This window comes from Dermacentor andersoni, chromosome 4, assembly GCF_023375885.2.
Source record: "Dermacentor andersoni chromosome 4, qqDerAnde1_hic_scaffold, whole genome shotgun sequence".
NCBI classification, from domain to species: domain Eukaryota; kingdom Metazoa; phylum Arthropoda; class Arachnida; order Ixodida; family Ixodidae; genus Dermacentor; species Dermacentor andersoni.
Window position 1 is genome coordinate 77,631,984 of NC_092817.1, and position 25,609 is coordinate 77,657,592.

The 25,609-nt window shown below is 43.9% G+C and overlaps 2 protein-coding genes across 3 annotated transcripts in view; one reads left to right on the top strand and one right to left on the bottom strand.

Moving 5' to 3' along the window:
* Liprin-alpha (PTPRF interacting protein alpha) overlaps positions 1-12,082 on the bottom strand; it is a 100,914-nt gene extending 88,832 nt beyond the window's left edge. For both annotated transcript variants that reach the window (XM_050183256.3, XM_050183255.3), the window contains exons 1-3: positions 11,342-12,082; positions 10,680-10,781; positions 6,681-6,845 (exon numbers count right to left, since the gene is read on the bottom strand). In XM_050183256.3, the coding sequence (XP_050039213.1) occupies positions 6,681-6,845; positions 10,680-10,781; positions 11,342-11,590 (516 nt within the window). In that variant the 5' untranslated portion in view covers positions 11,591-12,082. The remainder of the gene's footprint in view (positions 1-6,680; positions 6,846-10,679; positions 10,782-11,341) is intronic.
* Positions 12,083-12,422: 340 nt separating this feature from the next.
* LOC126536333 (fatty acyl-CoA reductase 1-like) overlaps positions 12,423-25,609 on the top strand; it is a 41,889-nt gene continuing 28,702 nt past the window's right edge. Inside the window, exons 1-5 of the mRNA XM_050183257.3 lie at positions 12,423-12,723; positions 13,875-13,991; positions 15,959-16,137; positions 19,185-19,257; positions 22,127-22,233. Coding sequence (XP_050039214.1) covers positions 12,625-12,723; positions 13,875-13,991; positions 15,959-16,137; positions 19,185-19,257; positions 22,127-22,233 — 575 coding nt within the window. The 5' untranslated portion in view covers positions 12,423-12,624. The remainder of the gene's footprint in view (positions 12,724-13,874; positions 13,992-15,958; positions 16,138-19,184; positions 19,258-22,126; positions 22,234-25,609) is intronic.

Below are 25,609 nucleotides of genomic sequence, written 5' to 3' on the forward strand. Positions count from 1 at the left end.
ATTCTGCCCATTGCGACCTCATTTCATTAATCTTATTGATGCGAGCATGTAATGTTTTCTATTCCACCGCTGACACGCACTCGCAGAATAAGGCGTAAAAGCTAGGCTGCTTGCTCATTCACACTAAGTTCATTACAATAAGTTTTCCCAAAGACATAAGTATTGTACCAAACACATAGTATATAAAGAGCATGAACTGACGTGTGCTACCCGATCACCATGCGGTCACTGTTACAGAGCCCAATGCTAAACTAAATGACCTCAAATGTTCTATAAAACAAAGGCATATACAATGCAGCGAATAAAGTTGAAAGCAAACAAAAGAAATAAGTAGTAGACACTGGTTAACTTTGAGGCTACAGTGTCCTTAACCAAACCCATTGTAGCCCTGCAGTTAGCATATAAAAATAACATTGCACTGGATTCTGTTGGTTGTAACAACGGCTGTGCCACTAGCTGTAATGCCATGTCACCCTTGGAAGGCAGCCAATGAATGTAGCAGCACCACAATTTGTAATGTATTGCTTGGTAGCGTCCCAACTTTTGCACTACCAGAACAAAGTCATGGCAAACCAATGGCACAAATAAAGTAAAATAAGACCCTTTTGGAGCAGTAGGGAGCAGTAAATTCAAGTCGGAGCAGGTTGACACAATTGGTGCAGTGTTCCTATTATTGGCATAAAATGCAAGGTTTCTTTAGCACAGCAAGGACAAAACCACTGAAGTCTCGACATAAGCACCTTACCAGAATATGGACAAAAACCACAACAACCACAACCAGTCAGTGCCTTGGTCTGCATCGCTCAGCATCAACTTGCACACTATCAATACAATGCCAGGATGAAACAAGATGTACATGTATGTTTGATACAGTGCAAACTAAACTGTCTATCTGTTCACATTGAGCCAGTCACAATGAAAATATAAATATTTTATGCCTACTAAATAAATACATTCTGCATCTGTTTAGAAAACCCACAGTCATTTCTAGTGGATAAGCAACGTCACATCCAGTGATGTGTAAGGAGTAGAACACCATGTCCAATTCTCTCGTCACCAAGTTTCCACACATGCCCTAACACAGTGGAACAGTTTAGATGTGTCAAGAAGGCATTTGCAATTTTATTTAGGCTACTAAGCTAAAGCTGTGGGAACCCATGCCCCCCCAGCCAATGTGCCTAAAAGCAGCAGCAAAATTGTGGTCAATGATGAAATAGAGAACAAGCCTGGCCACAGCCAGCTATCTGGAGCTCGAACCCAGGTCTTCTTCACATTGGTGGTCAATGCAGGTCCTCGGCTAGCTTCAAGAGAAATCCATAGCATGTCCAGTGCACAGACAGTGAACATTTGCAGACAATAAGGCCACCAGCAACGCAATGTCTAGCAGTGGAGGTGCTCCAAAGCAGTGGGCATCCACAGAACTACAAGAAGTCGCCACTCACTTGCCAGAGATTATGGATCAATGCATCAAAGTGAACACCGATAATGGCCATGTCGTTTTCATTACTGGTCTAGCAACAAGTTGTCTAGTGACCTGACCCCCCCCCCCCCCCTTGCAACTCCAATACAGTGTCGTAACTGAGCCTTTCTGCACTGACACAAACACCACACAATGAATGTGTGGTGTTTAGTGGCGCAAGGGCCAGGTATGGCCAAAGAGCGCCAAGCCAGTGTTGATGAGTTTGCAGTGTAGTTACGAATTCTATGAAATTGATGTGACGTGGCTGTAAAGGGGCCTTAAAAATGGTTGTTCTAAAGTGCATAACGTCGATGTGTAATAAGGTTATGGTGATGACAAATGACATGTACTGAATGTGAGCATTAAGGAGGTGCTTTACTACACACGTAAGGGTTAGCTGAATATTGAAGAAGAAGAAGAGGCGGCGGCGGCAGCAGCAGCAGCCTGGTTACGCTCACTGCAGGGCCAAGGCATCTCCCATACTTCTCAAACTACCCCGGTCATGCACTAATTGTGGCCATGTTGTCCCTGCAAATTTCTTAATCTCATCCGCCCACCAAACTTTCTGCTGCCCCCCCCCTCACGCTTCCCTCCCCTTGGAATCCAGTCCGTAACCCTTAATGACCATCAGTTATCTTCCCTCCTCATTACATGTCCTGCCCACGCCCATTTCTTTTTCTTGATTTCAACTAAGATGTCCTTAACTCACGTTTGTTCCCTCACCCAATCTGCTTTTTTCTTATCCCTTAACGTTACACCCATCATTCTTCTTTCCATAGCTTGTTGCGTCATCCTCAATTTAAGTAGAACCCTTTTCGTAAGCCTCCAGGTTTCTGCCCCGTACGTGAGTACTGGCAAGACACAGCTGTTATACACTTTTCTCTTGAGGGATAATGGCAACCTGCTGTTCATTATCTGAGAATGCCTGCCAAACGCTCCCCAGCCCATTCTTATTCTTCTGATTATTTCAGTCTCATGATCCGGATCCGCGGTCACTACCTGCCCTAAGTAGATGTATTCCCTTACCACTTCCAGTGCCTCGCTACCTATCGAAAACTGCTGTTCTCTTTCGAGACTGTTAAACATTGCTTTAGTTTTCTGCAGATTAATTTTTAGATTCGCCCTTCTGCGTTGCCTGTCCAGGTCAGTAAGCATGCATTGCAATTGGTTCCCTGAGTTACTAAGCAAGGCAATATCATCAGCTAATCGCAAGCTACTAAGGTATTCTCCATTAACTCTTATCCCCAATTCTTCCCAATCCAGGTCTCTGAATACCTCCTGTAAACACGCTGTGAACAGCATTGGAGAGATCGTATCTCCCTGCCTGACGCCTTTATTTATTGGGATTTGATTGCTTTTTTTATGGAGGACTATGGTGGCTCCGGAGCCGCTATAGATATCTTTCAGTATTTTTACATACGGCTCATCTACATCCTGATTCCGTAATGCCTCCATGACTGCTGAGGTTTCGATTGAATCAAACACTCTCTCGTAATCAATGAAAGCTATATATAAGGGTTGGTTGTATTCCGCACATTTCTCTATCACCTGATTGATAGTGTGAATATGGCCTATTGTTGAGTAGCCATTATGGAATCCTGCCTGGTCCTTTGGTTGACAGAAGTCTAAGGCGTTCCTGATTCTATTTACGATTACCTAAGTAAATACTTTGTAGGCAACGGACAGTAAGCTGATCGGTCTATAATTTTTGAAGTCTTTGGCGTCCCCTTTCTTATGGATTAATAATATGTTGGTGTTCTTCCAAGATTCCAGTACACTCGAGGTCATGAGACATTGTGTATACAGGGTGGCCAGTTTTTCTAGAACAATCTGCCCACCATCCTTCAACAAATCTACTGTAACCTGATTCTCCCCGGCTGCCTTCCCCCTTTGCATAGCTCCCAAGGCTTTCTTTACTTCTTCCGGCATTACTTGCAGGATTTCAAATTCCTCTAGACTATTCTCTCTTCCATTATCATAGTGGGTGCCACTGGTACTGTATAAATCTCTATATAGAACTCCTCAGCCACTTGAACTATCTCATCCATATTAGTAATGATATTGCCAGCTTTGTCTCTTAACACATACATCTGATTCTTGCCTTTTCCTTGTTTCTTCTTCACTGCTTTTAGGCTTCCTCCGTTCTTGAGAGCATGTTCAATTCTATCCATATTATACTTCCTTATGTCAGCTGTCTTACGCTTGTTGATTAACTTCGAAAGTTCTGCCAGTTCTACTCTAGCTGCAGGGTTAGAGGCTTTCTTACATAGCCGTTTCTTGATTAGATCTTTTGTCTCCTGTGATAGCTTACTGGTATCCTGTCTAACAGAGTTACCACCTACTTCTATTGCACGCTCCTTAATGATGCCCATAAGAATGTCGTTCACTGCTTCAACACTAAGGTCCTTTTCCTGAGTTAAAGCCGAATACCTGTTCTGTAGCTTGATCCGGAATTCCTCTCTTTTTCCTCTTACCGCTAACTCATTGATCGGCTTCTTATGTACCAATTTCTTCCATTCCCTCCTCAAGTCGAGGCTAATTTGAGTTCTTACCCTCCTATGGTCACTGCAGTGCACCTTGCCGAACACTTCCACATCTTGTATGATGCCAGGGTTAGCGCAGAGTATATAAAGTCTATTTCATTTCTAGTCTCGCCATTCGGGCTCCTCCACGTCCACTTTCGGCTATCCCGCTTGCGGAAGAAGGTATTTATTATCCGGATATTATTCTGTTCTGCAAACTCTACTAATAACTCTCCCCTGCTATTCCCAGAGTCTATGCCATATTCCCCCACTGCCTTGTCTCCAGCCTGCTTCTTGCCTAACCTGGCATTGAAGTCGCTCATCAGTATAGTGTATATTGTTTTGACTTTACCCATCGCTGATTTTACGTCTTCATAGAAGCTTTTGACTTCCTGGTCACCATGACTGGATGTAGGGGCGTAGGCCTGTACGACCTTCAATTTGTACCTCTTATTAAGTTTCACAAGAAGACCTGCCACCCTCTCGTTAATGCGATAGAATTCCTTTATGTTACCAGCTATATCCTTATTAAACAGGAATCCAACTCCTAGTTCTCGTCTCTCCACTAAGCCCCGGTAGCATAGGACGTGCCCGTTTTTTAGCACTGTATATGCTTTTGTCCTCCTAACTTCACTGAGCCCTATTATATCCCATTTACTGCCCTCTAATTCCTCCAATAGCACTGCTAGACTCACTTCACTAGATAACGTTGCAGCGTTAAACGTTGCCAGGTTCAGATTGCAATGGCGTCCTGTTCGAACCTAGGTATTCTTAGCACCCTCTGCTGCGTCACAGGTCTGACCGCCGCCACGATCAGTTGCTTCGCAGCTTATACCACCCCCTTTATGACCTTTGTTTTTTTAAGAGACCTCAGGTGTCGTACAGAACATTTCAATACACATTCAAGGTCAATTCAAGAATTTCAAGAATACCAAAAGCAAAAATTCGAGGAGGAAACAAACCTTATTTGTACGCAAACAATTGCATGGAGAAATAGCGAACTCTTCTTAGCAGCAACTAAGCAGCTGCCGAGTTAAACACATGCTTCAAGCCCTTCATTGGATTTGATTGGAGCAAACTTTATTTGAGCCTGCAGTTGGGTGCTCGCGTGCCCCGATGAGGGCCTACGTCATCTACGAGGTTGCCGTTACTCGGCGCAGGTCTCCGCTTGCTGCTGCCGGATTGCTCGGTCCTTGCCTTTCGAGCGCCCCGAGGACCTGCTCGATGGTCCAGAGCTGTTGGTCTTGGTCGTAGCTCTTCGCGGCTGCCTCAAGCCACGGTGGGATCGTTCTTGATCTTGCTTCTTCTGGATTTTTTATGCAGTCCCACAAGATTTGCGTGTAAGCCCTTCAGGTCGCTTTTCTAAGTTGACTTTCTTGTTATAATGATGTCAGTTGCCTTCTCATTGTGTTAAAGCCAAATGGCTGAGACTTCACTTTATTATGTTAGCTTCGGGATGTAACACGGTTAGCATGAACATACGTAAAAGCAGGTGGCTATGATTAAATACAACTTGAAACACCTTCAAAAATTCTGGGTGGCATTTGGTGATGGCTACATTGTAGAGAGAGTTGTTCCAGTCTTTTGCTGCCAGAGGAAAAAAATTAATCTTGAAATGTGATGGTTCGTGTGCTTGCTTACTTTCCAAATGGCATTTCTAAGCCCTATGGCTCTAAAATAGAGCCATGATGACTGCAATGCGAGCCAATTAGCAACACAGGAAAGTGGTGGCGCCGCTGGGTTCCTTGATCTGGCTTTGTCTAGCTAATTGATGGCAACAGTGTTGAAACAAGGCTGTCATTGGTGGCTGTGGGCACACCATATTGCAATCGCTTAGTGACATCCGCAAATGAAAATATCTGGGATCACCTACCGATAGAGATTGTCATTGACATAGCCCCTATGCAGAGTTTGTTACTTTCAATGTTCAAAAGCCTCCCCAACTCAAGTTTTCAAGGAATTCAAGGAGCACATTTAATTTCAAGGAGCTTTAAGGACCCTAGAATCTCTTTTTAAATATTCAAGGGTTTTATAGGATTTTAAAGAGGTGCACATACCCTAGGATCTACTTTTGTTACACATAGCTCGCACCCAAATTTGGCGGGCGGCAGTGGAATGCCTTCCACATGTTGTGGTGCCGCTGCAACCGAGGACAGATGATCACGACTGCTGCGCCTTTTCGAGGTGGCAGCTTTCTTCGGCACTTCATTGTTAAGTCATTGTATGCACGAAGGAATGCGTCCTTGGATCTAACCAGATTAAAGGCCTAAGTGCACTTGGAATATCACAAACTGCCCGTTCCGTAGCTATAGCATCTGATAATGCAACTATGAGCAGTGACTGAGCTGACAGTTTTATGGGGCAGCAGCTGTTTTGCCAGAGGCCAGTGCCCTAACACAGTCGAACAGTCTAGATGTGTCAAGAAGGTGTTCACACTTTTATTTAGGCTACTAAGCCTAATATCAGAAAAGGAAGGGTAGCGTGAAAACCAGACCCCATTCAGTCAGTGCACTGAATAGCAGCAGTAGTGACATTGCAGTGATGAATGAAGCAGAAGTGCAAGACTGGCCCCGAACAGCTAGCCACGGCTCAGGTGTAGGACATCTACACAAAGAAAACACTTCACAAAACCTTCCTTTATAAATATTCTGCAACTGCAGGTAAAGCATAAACATATCATTATAAAAAAATCCACTGACCTTCTCATCAAGTGCCTTGTGGTGCTCGAACAGTGACTTGAGAGCTTTGAGCACTTCCACCTCAGAAGAGACACCAGCTGGTGACTGGGCTTGCCGTTTTACCACGGTCATGCGTAGCGACCTTTCATGCCGAGACACTAGGCATTCCAGGTGCTCCAGCAGCAACTGCAAGCAACATCCCAATAAGGTACTGTTGCATGCATTTCTGCTTTGCAACTAGGGTGCATCTGGTTAACGGTCAAGCTGCGGCTGTAATAGATGCATGCTGTGACAATAAATAAAAGCAATGACCATTTTCAAGGAATAATAGTCAAGGGCGCCTCGGTCAGAATGCGCCGGCCATCACAAGGAATGAAGCCCACAACCGATCTTGAGCTGTGGTTTGTCATGGCCCAACCCACCATGGCCTCAGAGAATAGACTTGCTATCACAATACTGACTGATGCCAACCATCCTGTCTCCAAACATAATCTCCATGACATGTACTGCTTCCCATCCCTATCCATTTTTCTGCCATTTCGTTTCCTCTACCTTGTTTTATGACTATTGTATATACTTATTTACATGAATATAATAAACGTTCGGTTGCCAGCTGAGTGTCATGTTGTGTCGCCTTTTTGCATCACTGTCCCATATTGCTGGGCCGGCACCTATCAGAATCGGTTAACCTTGCATTAAGGTGATTCACAAGTATTCTTGTTAATGAAAACAATATTTCTGTTACCTTTAGGCACACTGAAATAAAAATGCAATAAAAAAAGCTTAACTGACAAGATAATCGCAGCATCACCATAACAGTTCATGGCTTGCATTTTTCACTTCTCATTTTCTTTTCTGTTTGCCATGCTTGGATAGCTGTTGCTGAGACTACTTTATTCACTAGTGGCAAAGTATGGCGAATTCTAACATATCTGACTGCAGTGCCCAAACCATTTACTGTTAGTGAAAAACATCCAGATTATTACCTTTTCCAGAGTTGCAGTTTCCCCAAAATGCTAATCACAATGGGATGTGAATTAAATGGAACTATGAATGGCAGCCTTACTACTCTTTGAAAGTGCTAGCAAAAGGTGACAGGCTATAATCTGAGAGCATTTTGCTGGCTACAGTACACATATTGTGCAGGCAGCCAAATATGTACATCTGGACATACTTATCCTAATGTCAACATACACACAAAACTTATGTAAAAAGAAATGAATGTTCTACGGAACATAGAGCAGATTTTCAAGCTTCAAATAAAACACCAAAAGAGGCTTCGTCCACAGGCACTGATGGTAAAGTGTACAGCCTACACAAAGCTCAAACAATGCCAGCATTAACTTTAAGTGCTGGCAAGCAGCCACTTATCAGCATCAAGAAGTTATCAACTGCAAGCACAACTGTTACAGAGCTGACAATCTGAAAAGAATGCAGTCTCATCTTAAGAGAACAAAAGGAAAGAAAGAAAACAAGCCAATACTGCCATAAAGGCCCCAGAGAGTGTAGTTTTGTGGCATGCTAGATAGCACTAGACGACATACGTGAAGGGCATTCCTTATCCAACAGCACATTATTGTTGCCTTCACTTTATCATGAAAGCTTCTGCCAGCACATCTGTATGTTCCACTTTCACATAAAATGTTGCATCAAGAAACAAATACCTCCATACCCATAGAGAGCCTGGCTAAAATGGCTTGTGGTCGCAGCTAGTAAAACACAGCTAGTACAACATAACCAAACAGAAAGCTAACTCGAGATCCACTACTAAAAAATTCCTATAGCTGACACAGCTTGTCTGGGAATAAAAGTCAACATTGCACTTCAATTTGTCAAAGGTGTGGCCAGGGCCGCTATTTTGTAGTGATGCCTTTCACTCAATTCTCTACCGTTCTTATCATCCACCACAAATGGCTGGCTGATCCCACTGATAACACAGGCGGAACATCACTCTGGTCACTGATGAAGCATGAAAAGTGCGAAAAGGCATTAGCTTCGGTAAAGGCATCGCTACAAAATAGCACCCCAGAGGTGAAGTTAAAATGAACTTTGATGACAGACAACTAACCTAACAAGCAATCAGTATTTAATGCAGCGTTAAGTGCCACACAAGTACTTGCGATCACAGTACCAGGCTCACACTACAAATGCAACTTCATTAACTGAGATTACAGCATCTGTGTTGGTCCACAGCTACCTATAAAACAGCATCTAGCGAAGCTTGGGCAAAGCACTTGTTATGCACTCCAAGCTGAGCGTAGTGTAGTGTAGTGCCACATTCAAATAGGTAAGAAACTATGACTGTCGTGAACTTAAAGATAGATGTAAGCACAAAATGATTCATGTTACATTATCAGTGTATGTTGCTTACATCCATTGCCATCATTCTGCAGGGTACTGAACACTTCATCATCTTATTCAAGCTTATTTTCTTTGTGCAACAATATGCATATTCACAGCTCAGATGTCCAATGTACAGTTTGCTAGACAATGAGAAAATGGTCCATGAATGACATGACGAGAATGGTAAAGTAGTACTGCTGGCAAACGAAAATAACCGAGTATGACGCTAAGCACAAATCATGCAACAGCAACTTGAATTTACAATGTCAAGTCCATCAGTGATTAACAACTATTCTTGCTAACCTCAATGCAGACTTGCACAACACAAGTAAAGGTGCCCTTTGCAAGAACATGCTCAATGAGGACTTGAAAGACCATACTTTGCAGGCTACCTGAGGGGAGCTTCAGATGGTTTACAAGACAAGGCAAGGATAGCTGGCAGCTATCTTTCACTGGCAGTTCACTGTCTGTGCTCCATCTCTGCCTTTGAAAGCTCTGCACCGATACTTGCTGGTATAGCCAACTGCCCCGATGACCACCAAATGTACAGTGCTTTGAATACACCACGAGAAACCAAAGTACCAAAATTGCACTTACACTTTTTCATCACTAAACAAATTCCTGCCAGGTATGTCTACTGAAACCACTTCCGTCTCTTCAAGTTAACAACGGTTCACTCAGATCATCTAAATAATTGAAACTGTTAAATATAACATTGCTGCTCTGACCCACATGGAGTGTTTGGCAGTCTCCAGTGGTACACTCAAGCACATGCTGGTACTGGCAAGATCACAGCCTAGTCAGTACAGCACCCAGTGTGGATCTTTCTCAAATTTCGAGGTTTACCAATTGTCAAAAAATGTCATCCCTTTGCTTTATTAGCGCTTTAAGAACGCTGATGAACTGTGTCTCATAGTAGAAACAGCTTCAATACTAACAATACAAACATATAAATTTTCACAAGGGTCATTCCCCATTGATCGTTGCTGTCAAAGCTAGGCATTTGGATAAAGTGAATGAAGGGAGTCAATTGAATATTCCCCATTGAGTGTGTCCTATAGCATCACAAGTTCGGCTGCCTGTGAGTGATGCTAACACCAAGTGAAGCTTGCCCAAAGTGGTGCTAAGTAAGCTCATTTGACGACGGCAGTGAATAAATACACACAGGAAACAGCTCTTTACCACTGCATGTGAATACAACATGGCAAATGTCGAAATTACAATGAGTGCCACTTTATATAAAACTGAGTTCAGTTTACTACCCTTAAAAATTGACAGCACATAACACCAGATGCAATGGTTTGACATTCCAGAATAATGTAGCAAGGTGTCCCTTTGACAACTAATTCAGCAAGTCGTTCGCACTCCACAAACACAAGTGAGGAGCAAAAATGCCAAGGAATAGATACCGTACCTATGCAAATCCAAGCACCCCCCTACCCTCTTTTTTTAACACCCACAATGACCAAAGTGGAGAAGGTTTGAGCAAATGCTTAAATCTGAAAAAGTACAGCAAGTGGATTTAATGAAAACGCAATGCGTGAAACAAGAAACGAGAGTAGTGAATTCACTCATAACAAGATCAACACTTGGTGACGCCACTCTTCTTTTTTTTAATAAACGCGGAGCATGAGAGGAATACTAATGCCAGTATGTGCAAGATGAAAGGACTCTTACCCGGGTGTTGTTTCGTTCTGCTTTTAACTCCTGTATCTCCTCATCCTTTTCCAAAAGCTGCTCTCTTGCATGGTTAAGCTCTTTGGTGATTGTTGCAAATTCCTGAAAGTTTAAAAGCAAACATTTAGGTGGCGCTTCTCGTTAAATATTGGCGTCTAAAAGAAAAATCACATCTTCGTGCTAAAATCGAGGTCAGTACAGACTTTAGGCGATCTGGGCGTTTTTAAAGCCCTTATCGCTAAGTTTACATTTTGTTTCTAGTGCTGGCAAGCGTGATCAGTCCTGAAAACAAAATGACAGAGAAAGGCGATGGAAACGACCACAAGAACACCACCTAGGAAACATACAAGGCGCAGCACAGATTCACTTATACTACATTTCACATCCACAGATGACCGAAAACATGTCGAGAAGTTGTAGCCATTTCAAAGCTGAATTCCACACAGCCAACGCACGCACATATCCGTGGGCGTGTTATCACGGTCAAACTGCTCACGTTACGAAACACACGAGATGCACAGTCGAGATGCACTGGGCGCGCCCACGGTAAACTCACACACTTGAACAATTTCAAGCATTCGTAGAAAATATGGGGGCCGCACAACACAGGGGAAAATTAACGGCAGACAAAACCAATGCACGGCTGCGCGCTGGAGGCCTACCTGTGGCAAGTTGGCCTGCAACTGCCTCTGCAGCGAATCGCGCTCCTTCTCAACCTCCGAAAGCTTTTGCTGCGTATTTGTGAGCGTCTCCTGCGTCTCTCGCAGCGTCTCCATGAGCTTATCCCGCTCGTCCAACATGTTGACCATGAGCTGCTCAAAGTTTGCTTCATCGCCGGAGAACTGTCCGCTCCGCTGGGCGATGCTGTCCTCCGAAATGGTCGGCATCACATCGCACATCATGTTCCACATCTTGGGGCTGCTTCGTTGGGCCGACGCAACGCCGCGGCCCTCCTATGCAAGCTTTAGGTCGTCGCTCGCGGCAGTCTCTCCGGCGGGGCCTAGAGGCAACTTCCCCGCGCGTCCGGACGAACGCTCCGTGTGCCAAGCCGCAATACGCCTAAGCCTAATCGGACACTGGCCTGTTTGAATGATGGGCTACATCAGAAGCAGCTTTCGACCGTCGCCGGGTTGAGGTCCGCACGAAGCGACGGATGGGCGTCGTTACGGAGCCCGGTGCAACCATCTTGGGAGCCCGTGCTTGCTTCGGCTGCCCCGGGAGCCGTCCGCACCGCCTTCGCCGTAGGCCTGCTGCTTGCTGCGCTCAATCTGTGCTGCTGATCGTTTCATTTTGACATTGCGCTGCTCGATTCTTGTTTATTTTCTTCGACGCAACTCACTCACCCAGGCCGTGCCCACAGCACACACGGCAAAAGCGGAGGACAACTAGGCGTATCCCACAATGCCTGCGTACTTCAGCGACCCGTAGTGAGGAAAACCCTTAGTGGTCCTAGTTGTAGCACGCTAAGCCACCCGGCGTTTGCATATTATTTATTGTTAACAGCCTTTAACGTTCTGTTTTGTCCACACATTACCAAAAACTTACACAAAGGTTCAAAATTTTATGTAAGTATGTTGTATTTTTTAGACACTGAGGGTGTGAATAGTTGTCGCAGAACAAGATGGTTTGCACATGTGTTCTCTACTATAGATATTGTAGGCAATCAAATAGCCTCCGTAGTTTTCTTTTATTCCCAAACGAGGGCACCACAATACCACAAAGTGCTTTTTGAGCGCCCTCGAAGGTGCAGGGTTATTTCGTTTTTTCGAGGTTGTGCGCGGAAACGAAGTGCGCCTATATACATCGCACAAATTTATCAGAACACATGAGTGTTTCGCATAGCACAATTGTCAGGAGGAAGCCGAAAAAAACAGAACTACCATCACCGCGGCGCCATCTTGATGTAACCTGGTCAACTTGAACGCAGCGCTAAGGAAACGGACGGATGGAACTCAGGATGGCATCTATGGATAAACCTTTTATATCCGATTTCTACAAGGAAAAGGATATTTTTATAACTGGGGCGACAGGATTTATGGGAAAGGTGAGTGTACAGATCCTCTGAATGCACATCTGCGGCAACCAGATTCTTCTCCCGAAACACGTTATCCGCGCACCCCTGAGCGCGCAAACGAAACTGAAGAAGCTAATGGAGTCTCCATTGCTTACAGAAGCCTGCTAAAGCTCTATACTTGCATGCGCAATAATTCTTTGTTCACTATTTGACAGGCGTGCTATCAACGATCCTATAGCGAACGGCAGAGTACATTTTCCTGAAGTGTCTATGAATGAGCATTACCAACCGAACATCAAAAACATTTCTGACGCTGAAAAGTGAAGGATTCGAGTGAGCGTAACGATCTAAGCATTTCCACAGTTCCAGACCTAAACGACCCTATAGGCTGGCTTTGTTACAAAAGATTGTTTTAGTTGTATTGAAACATTACCCTTAATTATGCTATAAGCCGCGAGCTGCTTGCTTGTGAAATACTACCTCGCTATAAATTAAACAAAATGTCGTGTTAGAGTCCTTGCCTTTATAAAATACACCTGAGGCATCCCACAGATTAGAAAAGATACAAAATGCATAGGGATTATAATGCAACGGTGAGTTGGTCACCCATGACCGAGGGCAAAGAAGACAATGGCTCTGTGGTTCATGTACTTAGAAACATGATTGGAGCACAGAAACAAGAGCTAGGAGGGGGAGTGTTTTAACTGTTGTTTTAATAACAGTTACAACCGAAGTTCTGACAGAATTTTTCAATGCTGAATAGTCTTCAACAAGTCTATTAAAATTTGCTTGTAAAGCTGGCTTTGTTACAAGCACAGTCTTCCTGCGGAGAAGCTTATCTATGTGCAGAGAAGCTCTCTTTGCGATTGTATGTAAGCGCGTGCGTGCTTCATGAAAACAACACGTCAGCATTGTTGTCACTCAAAAGGTGTTACTTTTGGAATGTTTACTTACTGAGGATTACGATGCGCTATGGCATGTCAGATGTGCACATATATTTTATCTCATATCCAGAGTACCCTGAGGTATCAATTCAATGAATGAATGAATTCCTGCCATTGGATCAAAATTAATGTATCCGTGCATGACCGACACAACGTTGAAAATATCGCAAGCAAAAATTCTTCATTGTAGATGCATGCAAACTGAATGCATAATAATTCATGTAACATCCAACGCAGGTGCTGCTCGAAAAGCTACTCCGGTCATGTGGCGGTCTGCGCCGAATATTTGTCCTGATGCGTGCCAAAGGAGGAGCGTCACCCCAAGCACGTCTTGATGAATTGCTCGATTCAGAAGTAGGCTTCCTTCCTTTTCTCTCCTGTCCTATGTTGATTTCTCATAACATCGACAATGCAATGTCACTCTCTTTCATAAACACGGTGTTTAGTTAAGTATTAATTAAGTCAGCGTTCATCCCTTACAATGACTAAGGTACTTCCACTGGTTAGATTTCATATTGCTTATTCTTCCTTTTTTTTCTCTCACCTTCCGTACCCTTTTTCCCCTTCTCCAGTATAGAGCAGTCAACCGGAGATATCCTCCGGTTAACCACTGGTCTTTGCTTTTACCTATCTTACGTGCTTAAGGCGAAGACAGAGCAAAATTTGTGGCGTGATCGATACATGTATTTTGGGCTCTGGCATCTATGCCCAGAGAACCTGTGGATCTTTATTTATTTATTTATTTATTTATTTATTTATTTATTTATTTATTTATTTATTTATTTATTTATTTATTTATTTATTTCCCCATGGTTGTGGAACGACGCATGCACTTTAGCAGTCGCTTTTACTTTCCAAAGAACGCAAATGCAATACACAGACAAGCGTTGGCATGCGGCCTTGTTGGTAAGACACACCTAAAATTGTTTTAAGCGCATTGACGACGACGGCAAGTGAGTGGACGCACAGCTGCTTGTGCACTTCATGTTTCAATATTCACCTGTTCCTAATAAAGCATTTGTTGAAGTTAACGCTTGTGTACGTCCACTCGCTTGTCCTCGTCGTTAATGCATGCGCTTAAAACGATCTTAACTATACACAGCTCATTCGTGGATTGGCCAACTAATCTATCACACATGGCTATGTGAGGTAGGTTAACTACGCCCTGAGGAATTGTGCGAATTAATCGAGAAATTAGGCAGTAATTCCAAATTGTCCGGGTCACGAAGAAAGATCTCTAACGGATGATGTTGCCCGTGAAGGTGTCTTTTTTGCAACAAACATCTGCGTGCAAGAAAGCCCGCTTTACCAAATCTGTGTGGCAACGGTATTTCGTTGCTCGTGTGAGAGACAAGTGGAGAAAAGAGCACGGTAGAAGCGGACGAGATAAAAATTTCGAATAAAATGTAAAAGAATATACTACAATGAAATTTCTTTTATCTACTCTTCACAAATTCAGCAGAACTACGTAGATGACCTGACAGACGCATTTTGATCCCGGAAGAGAAGAAACGTACAGACAAGGGCACCTCACAAACAGCGACTGTACGCGCTTCTCTGTGTTCCGGAACATAGCTTTCTGCCGCGCGTGCTCCTGCATGCACGGGGTAATATGGCGACACTCAGACGACGACTTTGTCGAGTGCCTCGCGCAACCTACTAAAGCGAGCATGCAATGGTGAAATGAGACATGTAATATTCGAAGGAATAAACGCATATGCCTGGTGAGACCGGCGCAGGGCAACGCTTTAAGAAAGACATCCACTAAGATTTCTTGTATCCCCACGCGCCGTGCGGGAAAAACAGTAGGATTAAGTATAAGCAATAAATACATTTGCGTATATAGAGGCCGACCGCTACGCTGTGCTGTGGTAAGGGCAGGGGAGAGCGAATGAGGTACGTAGGTATGCTATCTGACAATTAATTAGGTTTAAAGGTGTAGTGATACGCACATACTTAATTCAACCGGTAGGCCTATCCACAACCTTGAGAACAGTCTACCCGAGGTTTGTTGAAAATGAAACGAAACGCGTCTAGCCTGCAAAAGACACTATAGAGTCTCAGCATGCGCCAAATCTTGAGAAAGCGCCAAGTCATTCAGAAAAAGGTCGATCGTCGAGACCAGCCAGATAATCTGTCTCGATAGAAGTATAAACAACATATAACAACGCCAATGGCTTAATTAAGTGTGAAGGTGCTTCATTTATTGTTTCGGGGTAAGTTGAGGTGAACGACACACTTTCTTTTTCTTTCTGTTATCCTTTTATGCACCCTTGTGCTTTTTCGCCCGACTTACCTGTGTTAACCACCTTCGAGTGCAGATCTTCCAAGCCCTGCGCTGTTCCGACCAGCACTTTGCGCGTGGCAAGGTTATCGCCGTGGAAGGGGACCTGACCCTGCCGGAGCTGGGTCTCAGCGCCGAACACCGAAGGGCGTTGCTGGACAACGTCGACATCGTCTTCCACTCAGCTGCCATCGTCAAATTCGACGAACCGCTCAAGTTAGTACACACTTACAGGTACTAAACGATGTGGGAACCTGTAGCTTATGATTATAGTGACCGTCTCAGAAACAACGATCTTATACTAGCTGGGACCTGCGCAGCAGCGATTCTTGTGGCGGACATCATAGCACTAGCGTCGTCATACCAATAACTAGACTTCAATCAAGGAGTGCACCGCCCTACTCGAAGAGCACGTAGCATCTTATAAGTGTGCACTTAGCAACTGGCAGCGTGCATATAGCATGACGGCCGCCTATTTCCTAAATGATTACCGTTTCTATGGAGCCCGCCTTTGCGCTTTTGCATTGTGTTTCGGCATAACAACCGCGGAACAAAACGAGAGCTTCGCCTTGGTGATTGAGACTGAGACAATGGCCGCTCGCGACACATGTAGTTGTATGTGCTGTCATTGAACGTTCGTTCTTTAGCATTAAGAACCTCCCAACAGGCCTCATCTGCAATTTCGGCTATGTATACAATATAGTTGCAAAGCTCCGCCCAGCTGGGACGCATTCTACCACAAGCATTTATAAAGGGTTAATTAGTGGCCGAGATAAAAGGAAATTAAATGTGAGGTGAGAGTAGATGAGGCGAGCTGTCCTCCTCGTAGCAGAAACTCTCTCCCACTGTCTCGATCAACGCACGTTGGCAACGTTCATCGGCTGCTTTCTCTCCAACAAAGGAAGCCTCCCCCCCTCCCCCCTCTTCTTTTTTTTTTTTTTTTTCGTGTTACGTGGCGCATTTCCACATGTTGTTCAGCGCGGCCTGCGTCTCCCGAAAATCCTCGAGTTATCCCTGCTCCCGGCCACCTGTGCGCTGCTGGCGCATTGTGTGTGACGTAAAAGCACCCATGCGACGTCGTCTCGCTGGTAGGGCGACTGGTTCCTCCAAGAAGAGTGCGCGATCTTTTGTCTAGAGTTTTCAACTGTTTTAGCAGTGTACATCGGCGATTGTAGCCGCGTCATCCACGTACTGTGCCGATTTGTTTGCAATGCCCAAAGCTCGTTAGGGATCCAACCTTTAATAAAAACCGTATGCGCGAACTTAATGCGTCTGAAGTAACACATGAAAGTACACACAGTGCGCTCTTGGGTCTAATGCGCTAAGACCATGCATATCTGCGCGGGCAATCTATTCAATATATTGTGAGACAACTGCCACTCCGACACTTTATTCAGCAGGATCGTGCGCTGAAGAGAATGACGCTGGTCATGATGATGCGTATGGGCAGGTGGAGAAGAGGAAGTGGAAATATAATGCTCACAATAGAAATAAAGTTACAACACACAATCGCTGCTGACAGTTTCCTGTGTGTTCTTCAAGCCTTGCTTACAGTTCGCGCATTCAGATCCTCCCCCCCCCCCCCACTTTTTTTTTTAAATGCTAAACAAACTGGCATTATGAACTATTATACGAGACCTGATGAATCGCCTCCACGGTTGAGTTAGAAGACATATCCGTGGAGTATCGCCCTATCAACGACGCCGTGGAGTTATTGTGGTAAATTACCGTATCTGACATCTTAACTGAGATTAAAAGAAAGAAGTGGAGTGACAAAATGACTTGCGAGTGACAAATAACTTGTGAGTGACAAAATAGATACCCGCCGCGGTTTCTTTGTGTCTATGGCGTCCTGCTGCTCAGCACGAGGTCGTGGGTGCGATTCCCGGCCGCGGTGCGGCCGCACCTCGTTGAGAGCGGAATGCGAAAACGCCGATTTGATGTACCATGCTGTAAGTGCATGTTAAATAATTCCACGTGGTCAAACGTAATTCGGAGCCACACCACTATATTTCGGGTCGTATAGCCCGCTGTGCAGCCTCGCGACATTGAATCCCACAATATTTAACGAAATTGGTGCCAATAGAAGGAACACACAGTCGAGGCTGGTAGAGGATCTGAACAAGCAGTGAAGCGATGAAATAAAGAAATTTGCGGGCCAATCATCGGTTCTGTTAAGGCAGGACAAGGGCATGCAATTGGCGTTGCGCGCCTGGAGTTAGATGTAGACTGATGGCAGGGATGATGATCAAAGCTCCGCAGCCATGGTTCTTCATTGAGTGTGAAAGGAGATCCCCATGTACAGTAGTACTACGTATCTACGCGTTTAGCAATGCTAAAAGAGCAAACATGTTTTTTCTTCTTTTTTTTAACATACAATTCTCACACTACATAAGGTATGGTGCTGGAACCAGTCACGTTTCCACACAGTGCAGTTTTATTGCGATGAGCGCAACTTGAAGTGGGGGTATCAAAAGTTATCGACTCGCCAAGTAACTCGAGGCATGCGATGATTCGTCAACGATCCCTTTCAGTCGAACCTCTACGAGTACCAATTGAGACAAGTTCTAGGAAAAAACGGAGTGAACAGAATCGCACGCGATTTCATTTTTATCCAGACTGCGCACTGTTGTGGTCAACGCGAAAGACATGCACTACGGCTGTGCATGTCTACTGAAAGCCTATTGAAACGCGAACAGGAAATAAATACTGTAAGAACATCTTTTACACGTCATTACACAGGAATGCGAAGGACAATCTATCCGTGGTCGGTTTTTAAGCATAGTGCGGTCCCAAATGTACATTTTCTAGTCTGAACCTGACCACTGTTAGAAACACAGGTGAGCTCGGAAACGCAACAACGCATGCCGGCCACTTTCGACTCGTTCCCGTTTCAATATGTGTGGTTATATACGCCTTTCTGAAAGAAACTGACCTACTTTTGCGCACTTTTGCCTACTGCTCGTCACGGATTATACTGCTCGCAATGTCTAACGGTTTATACTAATTAGTGGATTTGATGATGGTTTATTTGATGACGCATAAAAAGAATTGTTTTACAGGTGAGCCTTTTCTAGCGCTAGCGCGAACAGCTACTCTGTTACGCGAACTATAGAGTGAGGCCTCGCTGGCAGCAAAATATATTCAGACGTGCAACGGCACTGATGCGTCTAGGATTATAGACTCTCTCAATTTCCGAGCTCCCTTGAACGCGCTGCTTCTGAAAGCGTTTAATGTTTTCGTTTCTGTGCCTTGTTTTCCAGGAGTTCCATTGACATGAATGTCCTGGGCACAAGGAGACTGCTGCAACTGTGTCAAGGCATGAGCAAGCTAAAGGTAATTGAGTTTTCATCTTACAAATTTCTTGCTTGTCGACAGGCGAAAGCGAGCTTCTTTTCACTCAATTAATTCAATTTCGGTAACGTGTAATGTGCATCCGTGGTTCAGCAGCTCCCTTGCAGCACTAATTTTCTTTTTCTTTCTTTTGTGGAGCGGGGGGGGGGGGGGGAAGCTAGCTGGCACATAAACTCTAAGCAAACCTCTCTAGAGACTTACCTCTACAGATGGCATAACTCTAAAGACCTGATAGCTGAAATACAAAAATCTCCTCAGCGTCAAGTCAGCCAAGTATCGCCGCAACGTATGCAAAAAAAAAAAATCGATCTATCCGATACGAGTGTATGCATAGGAAAGCCGTGCCACTATATACGCCATGTGTCTCACGTCACTTGCGCCAAAATTGAAAAATAATGAGCCATTCCACTCTGTGAAAACTGAACTTAGCCAATTTCTAGAATTTTACTCAGCTACAAAAGCCTAAATACGGAAAAGCACTGTTGAACACTTTACGTCACACTTTCGGGCCGGCGGTAGGGTTTCGGTGCGTAAATTAATAAATGTAATTGTGACCTTACTTTTTCTTCTAATAATAACCTTATTCCCGCAAAACTGAAGAGAAAAAAATCATGAGACATTCCACTCTGGGCAGGTGGACGACCAGCGAGGCTCTTTAAAAGTGCACAGGTCACAGAGGTGACGCACAATTTTGAACAAAGGTATGAACACATTTATTGTCCTGGTCGGTGGTCATTGCGACGCTAGGTATGCACACACATTCTCGTATCCCCTCTGGTATTATTATAACAATTTCATCGTATTAGCGGATAGTCCGGACTTCGGAGAAGCAACGCGCCTACGAAGAGCGACGGCAGGAACGGACACGAGAACGCAACCGCCGCCCCGACGAGCCGGAGGAAGCTAGGCACGCGCGACGTTCCCACGGGACCGCCACCACGGGAGAGGGGAAGGAAAGGAAACTATAGATACGCAAGCGCTTGGAACGCCGACAAAGAGAGGGTGGTGCGAACGTAGACATGGCCGACGCGGGTCAACCTTTTGGGCTAAGATCCGATCGTGCTTTCATCGCGTGGAAAATGTAAACAACATTTTCGAAAACCCCTGTTTTTACCCTTGTGCCTGGGACCTCTTCGGGTCCCAGGTGTGACCAGGGTAGTACAAGGGGGCGTTACAGGTTCCTGAGCCCGCCATCTGCAGTCCACAGGGGTATCTGTCATTTGCACGTGGACCTTTTCTGTACAATCACCAGGGTCGGCCCACATTTCGGCTTACGGAGTTGAAAAATGCACGGAACCCTAGCCATAGACAGCTTCGTTGTAAAATACGCAAGGGCCACGTAGCTGGACAGAACTAAGGTAATATTGTTTGCCGTCACTTGGAGCAAGTCAGACTGTTTTCTGTATTGGACTTATTACATAATTACTTACTATATTATTGTTCATTAAATATTATATTCAGAGCAAAAGTGTCAATTAGGAAATTGCAGACCATCCTCACAAAAGCCCGATCCAGCTCTCTGTTGCTAATACGTGCTGCATGATTCTTTTTTTTCAAGTCTTAAAAAAAAAAAAAGAAACACGATACAGGAGAAGTACCGGGTGACAATCGTGCGGCACTTGGAAGTTACTTTCTTAACAAAACGTTGTTTTATTCATTCAAGCACAAAAGTCACTGGAACGCCAACGCATTTCTCCGCAAACTTAGGAACTAATATCTCGAAACTGGAGTCATCCTGAGAAATTGTTTCGAGTTTATCGGCTTTGCGAACTGCATGGTTGGAATTTCTAAACTGCAATATGGACCACAAGTAATTAGTTAAAAGTTAATGAGTGAATTATCGTTAGTTAATCGATTATGAATTTCAATTTCTCGTGCAAGTAATGTCCGCTTCTTCGAGTGTACCACCTGATGGACTATAATTGTGCCGTCTGCCGCAGACAACCTTTAAGAATTTTTGAAAATGTTCGCTGAAACACCCTGTATATCATAATACGGTGGTGGCCAGCTCTCTGGTCTAGAAGTCTACTCCAGTCGACGCTAACGCGATATATCTACTATTAAAAATAATTTAAGCATACTGAACACCAGTTGACATCTACGTAATGCGAAGTAGGCTTGGTTTGATAAAGTATGGTTGCGTGAATCATGTAACTGTTCTGCAGCGAATGGTTAATGCTATTGCGATGCGAACTGATGCGGAGTGCAGCGCGTGACATATGTTGTTGCTTTTGTAATGCCCAATGACCCAAGTTGGCATCTGGGGTTTATAGAACAGTGTCACATGTCCGGTGGCCGCAGTAACACATAGCCAGCGGCACATATCCATGTTCTCGTCAAAGGTGTTCACTGTAGAGCGGCACATATCCTGGGACACATACCAACTGGAATGTGCCAACTAGATCGGCCCACATTTTTAAACTGTACTATAAATTCAGGATTGACCCACATCTTTAGACTGCGCTATTTTGGTGATCGGCCCACGAAAACGACCAGATAGACGTCAGAAAGTTGGAATTGTTTATTTGCCATCCTGTACATTTACAGATGGAGGGACTGTAGATAAAAAGCTGTCCTTCAACAGCTTGACGTGTCCACAATCCCAGTTGTTACAAAAAAACTGGGTAGAAGTCGCCAAGAATGGTTTGCATTGTAACAATTGCAAAGGTGTATCTGCCGCAGTGCTTGTATCGTCCAACGTCAATCTCAGCCGTCATGGGCCCTGCATTATCGTCGTGAACGTACGTAGAAACTTAAGCAATTCGAGCCTAGACGGCACATTCACTCTGTGAACGTAGCGCATACAGGAGCCCTCGCTCATATGTAGCTCTCTCGATCCTTCCACCCGCAGGCCCTGGTGCACGTGTCGACGGCGTACTGCAACTGCGACAAGGAGGAGGTGGCAGAGGTCATATACCCGCCGCCTTTCGACCCGCAGAACGTCATCGACGCCGTCAGGTAACGAAGTAACTTTTTCTTGCACAAGATGGGGGGGTGTGTGCTTGACATTATTTTGGGGCGCGAAAGGAAGCATGCGATCATTGCATTCGCATCCTTATTTCACGCGTCTCCTTTCGCGAGCCCAAAAGGTACGTTTAGTCGTCAGGTGCACGACACTTTCTCGCGCTCCGTTTAGCCTATTTCTTTTCTCGCTGTCTCAGGGAAGCTTTAGCAAACATACTTGTGGGAAATGCCAAAGACACGTGCAAAACGAAAAAAAAGAAGAAATCGAAAAAATACCCACTCAACAAAACTGGATTTATAAACTGTTGAAAAGCGCATGAACCAATTTGGCATGGCCTGTAAATGTTGACTGTGTCGGGATATTTTGTGAAGAAAAGGGTTGCACGGAAGATAGCGGATGTTTTAACGGAAGAATTCTTGGACATGTAACCTCGCTTCAGAATTTTTTCCTGTGAATCCTTTGTAGACGCGTTTAAAATGCACGGGGGGATTATTAAAATGTTGATTGCTGCGCAGCGAGAATTCATTCGCTAATTGCACTCTAGTGTCTCATGCTGTATCGCTCCTTCTGTGTGTAGGTCCACTTTGGTTTTATTCTGCTGGTCTACTTTTTTTACTGGGGCGCTTTTGTTCAGCAACTATGCGGCAAAGCATTACTACAGGGGCAACATATTCGTCCGTTGTTGAATTGACGGGAAAACGCTCGTCGATCATGTTAAAACTCACGGACTCGAATGTGCAGCTATGATGCACATTCGCGCCCTGATGTATAAGGAATGATGACACAGTCAGATTCTACAAGAAGCAGCGGATCGAATGGCTTTACGGAAAGACATTCAAGCAGGCTGCACGCGCCGTTTTTTCTCAAGTTTCGGTGCATAGTAATATGTTTTATTTGATATTTAGAAAGACTAACATTATGTTGCAGATTAACTCATGAAAAACAATCAGTAGTTAAATTCCATTAATGAGCAAATAAAAAGTAATTACACAACCCAGTTAACTAATAGGACTATATTTATTAGTGATTATAAGTTCTGCAGTCGGTCTTACACACCATTAATGCCATGGATATCAAATGAAATGTCATAAAAGAGTGATTCAATAGTGAGACCGGCTAGGAACTGGCACGACGAAGCCAATAGTTGTAATGAATCATTTATTTAACTTGGACAATGGTAGTCTTGATTCTTGTACGTCGTTATTGCTCTCATTCGCACTGTAATTACATGAGCATTTTAATACACTTTTGCTAAGTGATAACGCCGTGTCTAACTTTCATACATCGCTGCCTCATGGATATATATATCAAATAAAAAAATCATTCAAACAGTCAATAATTTATGATAACTAAGAGTGGTAGGACTGAATTACTAGTGATCACGAATCACTTCGTTTAGTATGACAGTGGTAGCCTTTATTCATATACGTTGTCATTGATATCATCCCAAAATTCGTTAAATGACTATTTATTTGGTTACCGCTGCTGACCGATCACGCCTGGTTATTAGTGATCACTAGTGATACGCTCAGTATGATGTTGTCGTATTCTATACAATGTGAGCTTAATGGATATCAAATGAAAAGTCATACAAATGATGATTCAATTATATTAGCTGGGAGACGGTAGGGCCCAGTCACTAGTGAACACAAATCCCTTTGTTTAACACAACAATGGTACTCTTGATTCTTGCAAGTCGTCATTGGTACCAATTAACACGTGATTGCATGAGTAACTTGTTTACCATTGTTAATTGATGATGCCGAGTCATTAGTGATCGCTAGTGATACGTTCCGTTCAATGTGCTCATACTTTTAAGTAGCTTAGCGTCATGGATGTCAAATTAAAGTCATAAGAGTGGTAATTCAAATATTGTAACTAAGAGATGGTATGGTTAAGTCACTAGGGATCGCGAATCAATTTGTTTAGTATGACAGTGGTAGTCTTCTTTTATTCATTGTCATTTCTATGAGTCAGTTTAAGCTTTTTTTTTTCGGAATGTATAGCAGACAGTGTCGAAATACTGATGATCACTAGTGATTATGTGCGCTTCAGTGTCCTCGACTGAGCTCCTAACATTTTCACAGATTTTTGATTGCCTCAGAAATCGAAGGTTCTTGAAGGACGTTCTGCTTGGATTTAAGACTCTCGCGCTGGGAATAAAACGGCTGGCGTATGGATTAATGTGGGCGGCAGAACCTGCAGTGAATATGCATAAGCGAAACCAAGTGCCGCTGTAAACTCGCCCTCAGCAGTTCATCTGTTTACGCTTCGCAAAACTCAACCAAATGCATCGTTGCTAGCAAAGGCCTGCCATTTCGTTTCAGGCGTGGTGGTAAAAGCATTCTTAACAACAACAACAAAAACACCGAGATGTTGCTAAACACGGTTGTTAAGGGGAAAGGAAAAAGGTGCTCCTAGCGCGTGCAGGAACTACGTAGATTTCTGGCGAGGGGAAAAAAACTCACCTCGCGCCATGATGCAGCAGGTACGTCTAGCAATGACAGTGCAGGCTGCAGCATGCTGCCGGCCGAAGAGCAAGTCGGACGTGGTTGGGGGACACACACCGTATCGTTTCTATCTCTTAGATTTGGCTTTATGCCACACGCCTTGTTTATTCCGTGTCCGTGCCTAAGAGGAAGCTTTAGCTCGGGTGCTCCTATCCAAATACATGTAAAAGGAGAATTCGTTTTTCTCGGCAACCACTGCACTAAATTTGATGAGGTTTGTTGCGCTTAAAAGAAAAACTTAAAATCTAATGACTGTTGGCTTTGAATTTTTTATTTAGGTCGTCAATTTTTTACTCTACATTGGCAAAAATCGCAAATTTTCAGAAAACGAAACTACCAAGTTTCCAACTCTGTAACTCAGCAATGAAAAATGATATCACGATTCCGTGAATTGCACCTAATAGTACAGGTAAAGCGGACAAAATACATATGTTACACATGAATCTAAAAAGATTTAGTAATATGGGAACATAGCTTTTGCAGAATCTTTGTACACAACGTAACAAATTCACGTAAGATATAAATTGACAAATCAAATTTGTCCGCTTTGAATGATCTAATGGATGCCGGTATACAGAACCGCAATACCTGCTTGTGATGCAGAGCTATTAATTTGTAAACGTTGTGCTTCTATCTTTTCTCGAACTTACGAATTTTTGAAAATTATTTTAACAAAATGTAGGCCTTAATTCCAAGTTCCGCTGGCAACAGTCACCTGAATTTAACTTTCTCTCTGGAATTCAACAAATTTCATTAAAGTCGGTCCACGGGTTATCTCAGGAAAGCATTTCTGCGTTTTACATATATTTGAGTAGGCCGCGCCGGAGTAGGGCTAAAGCTTCCTCTTAATTCTGAATGC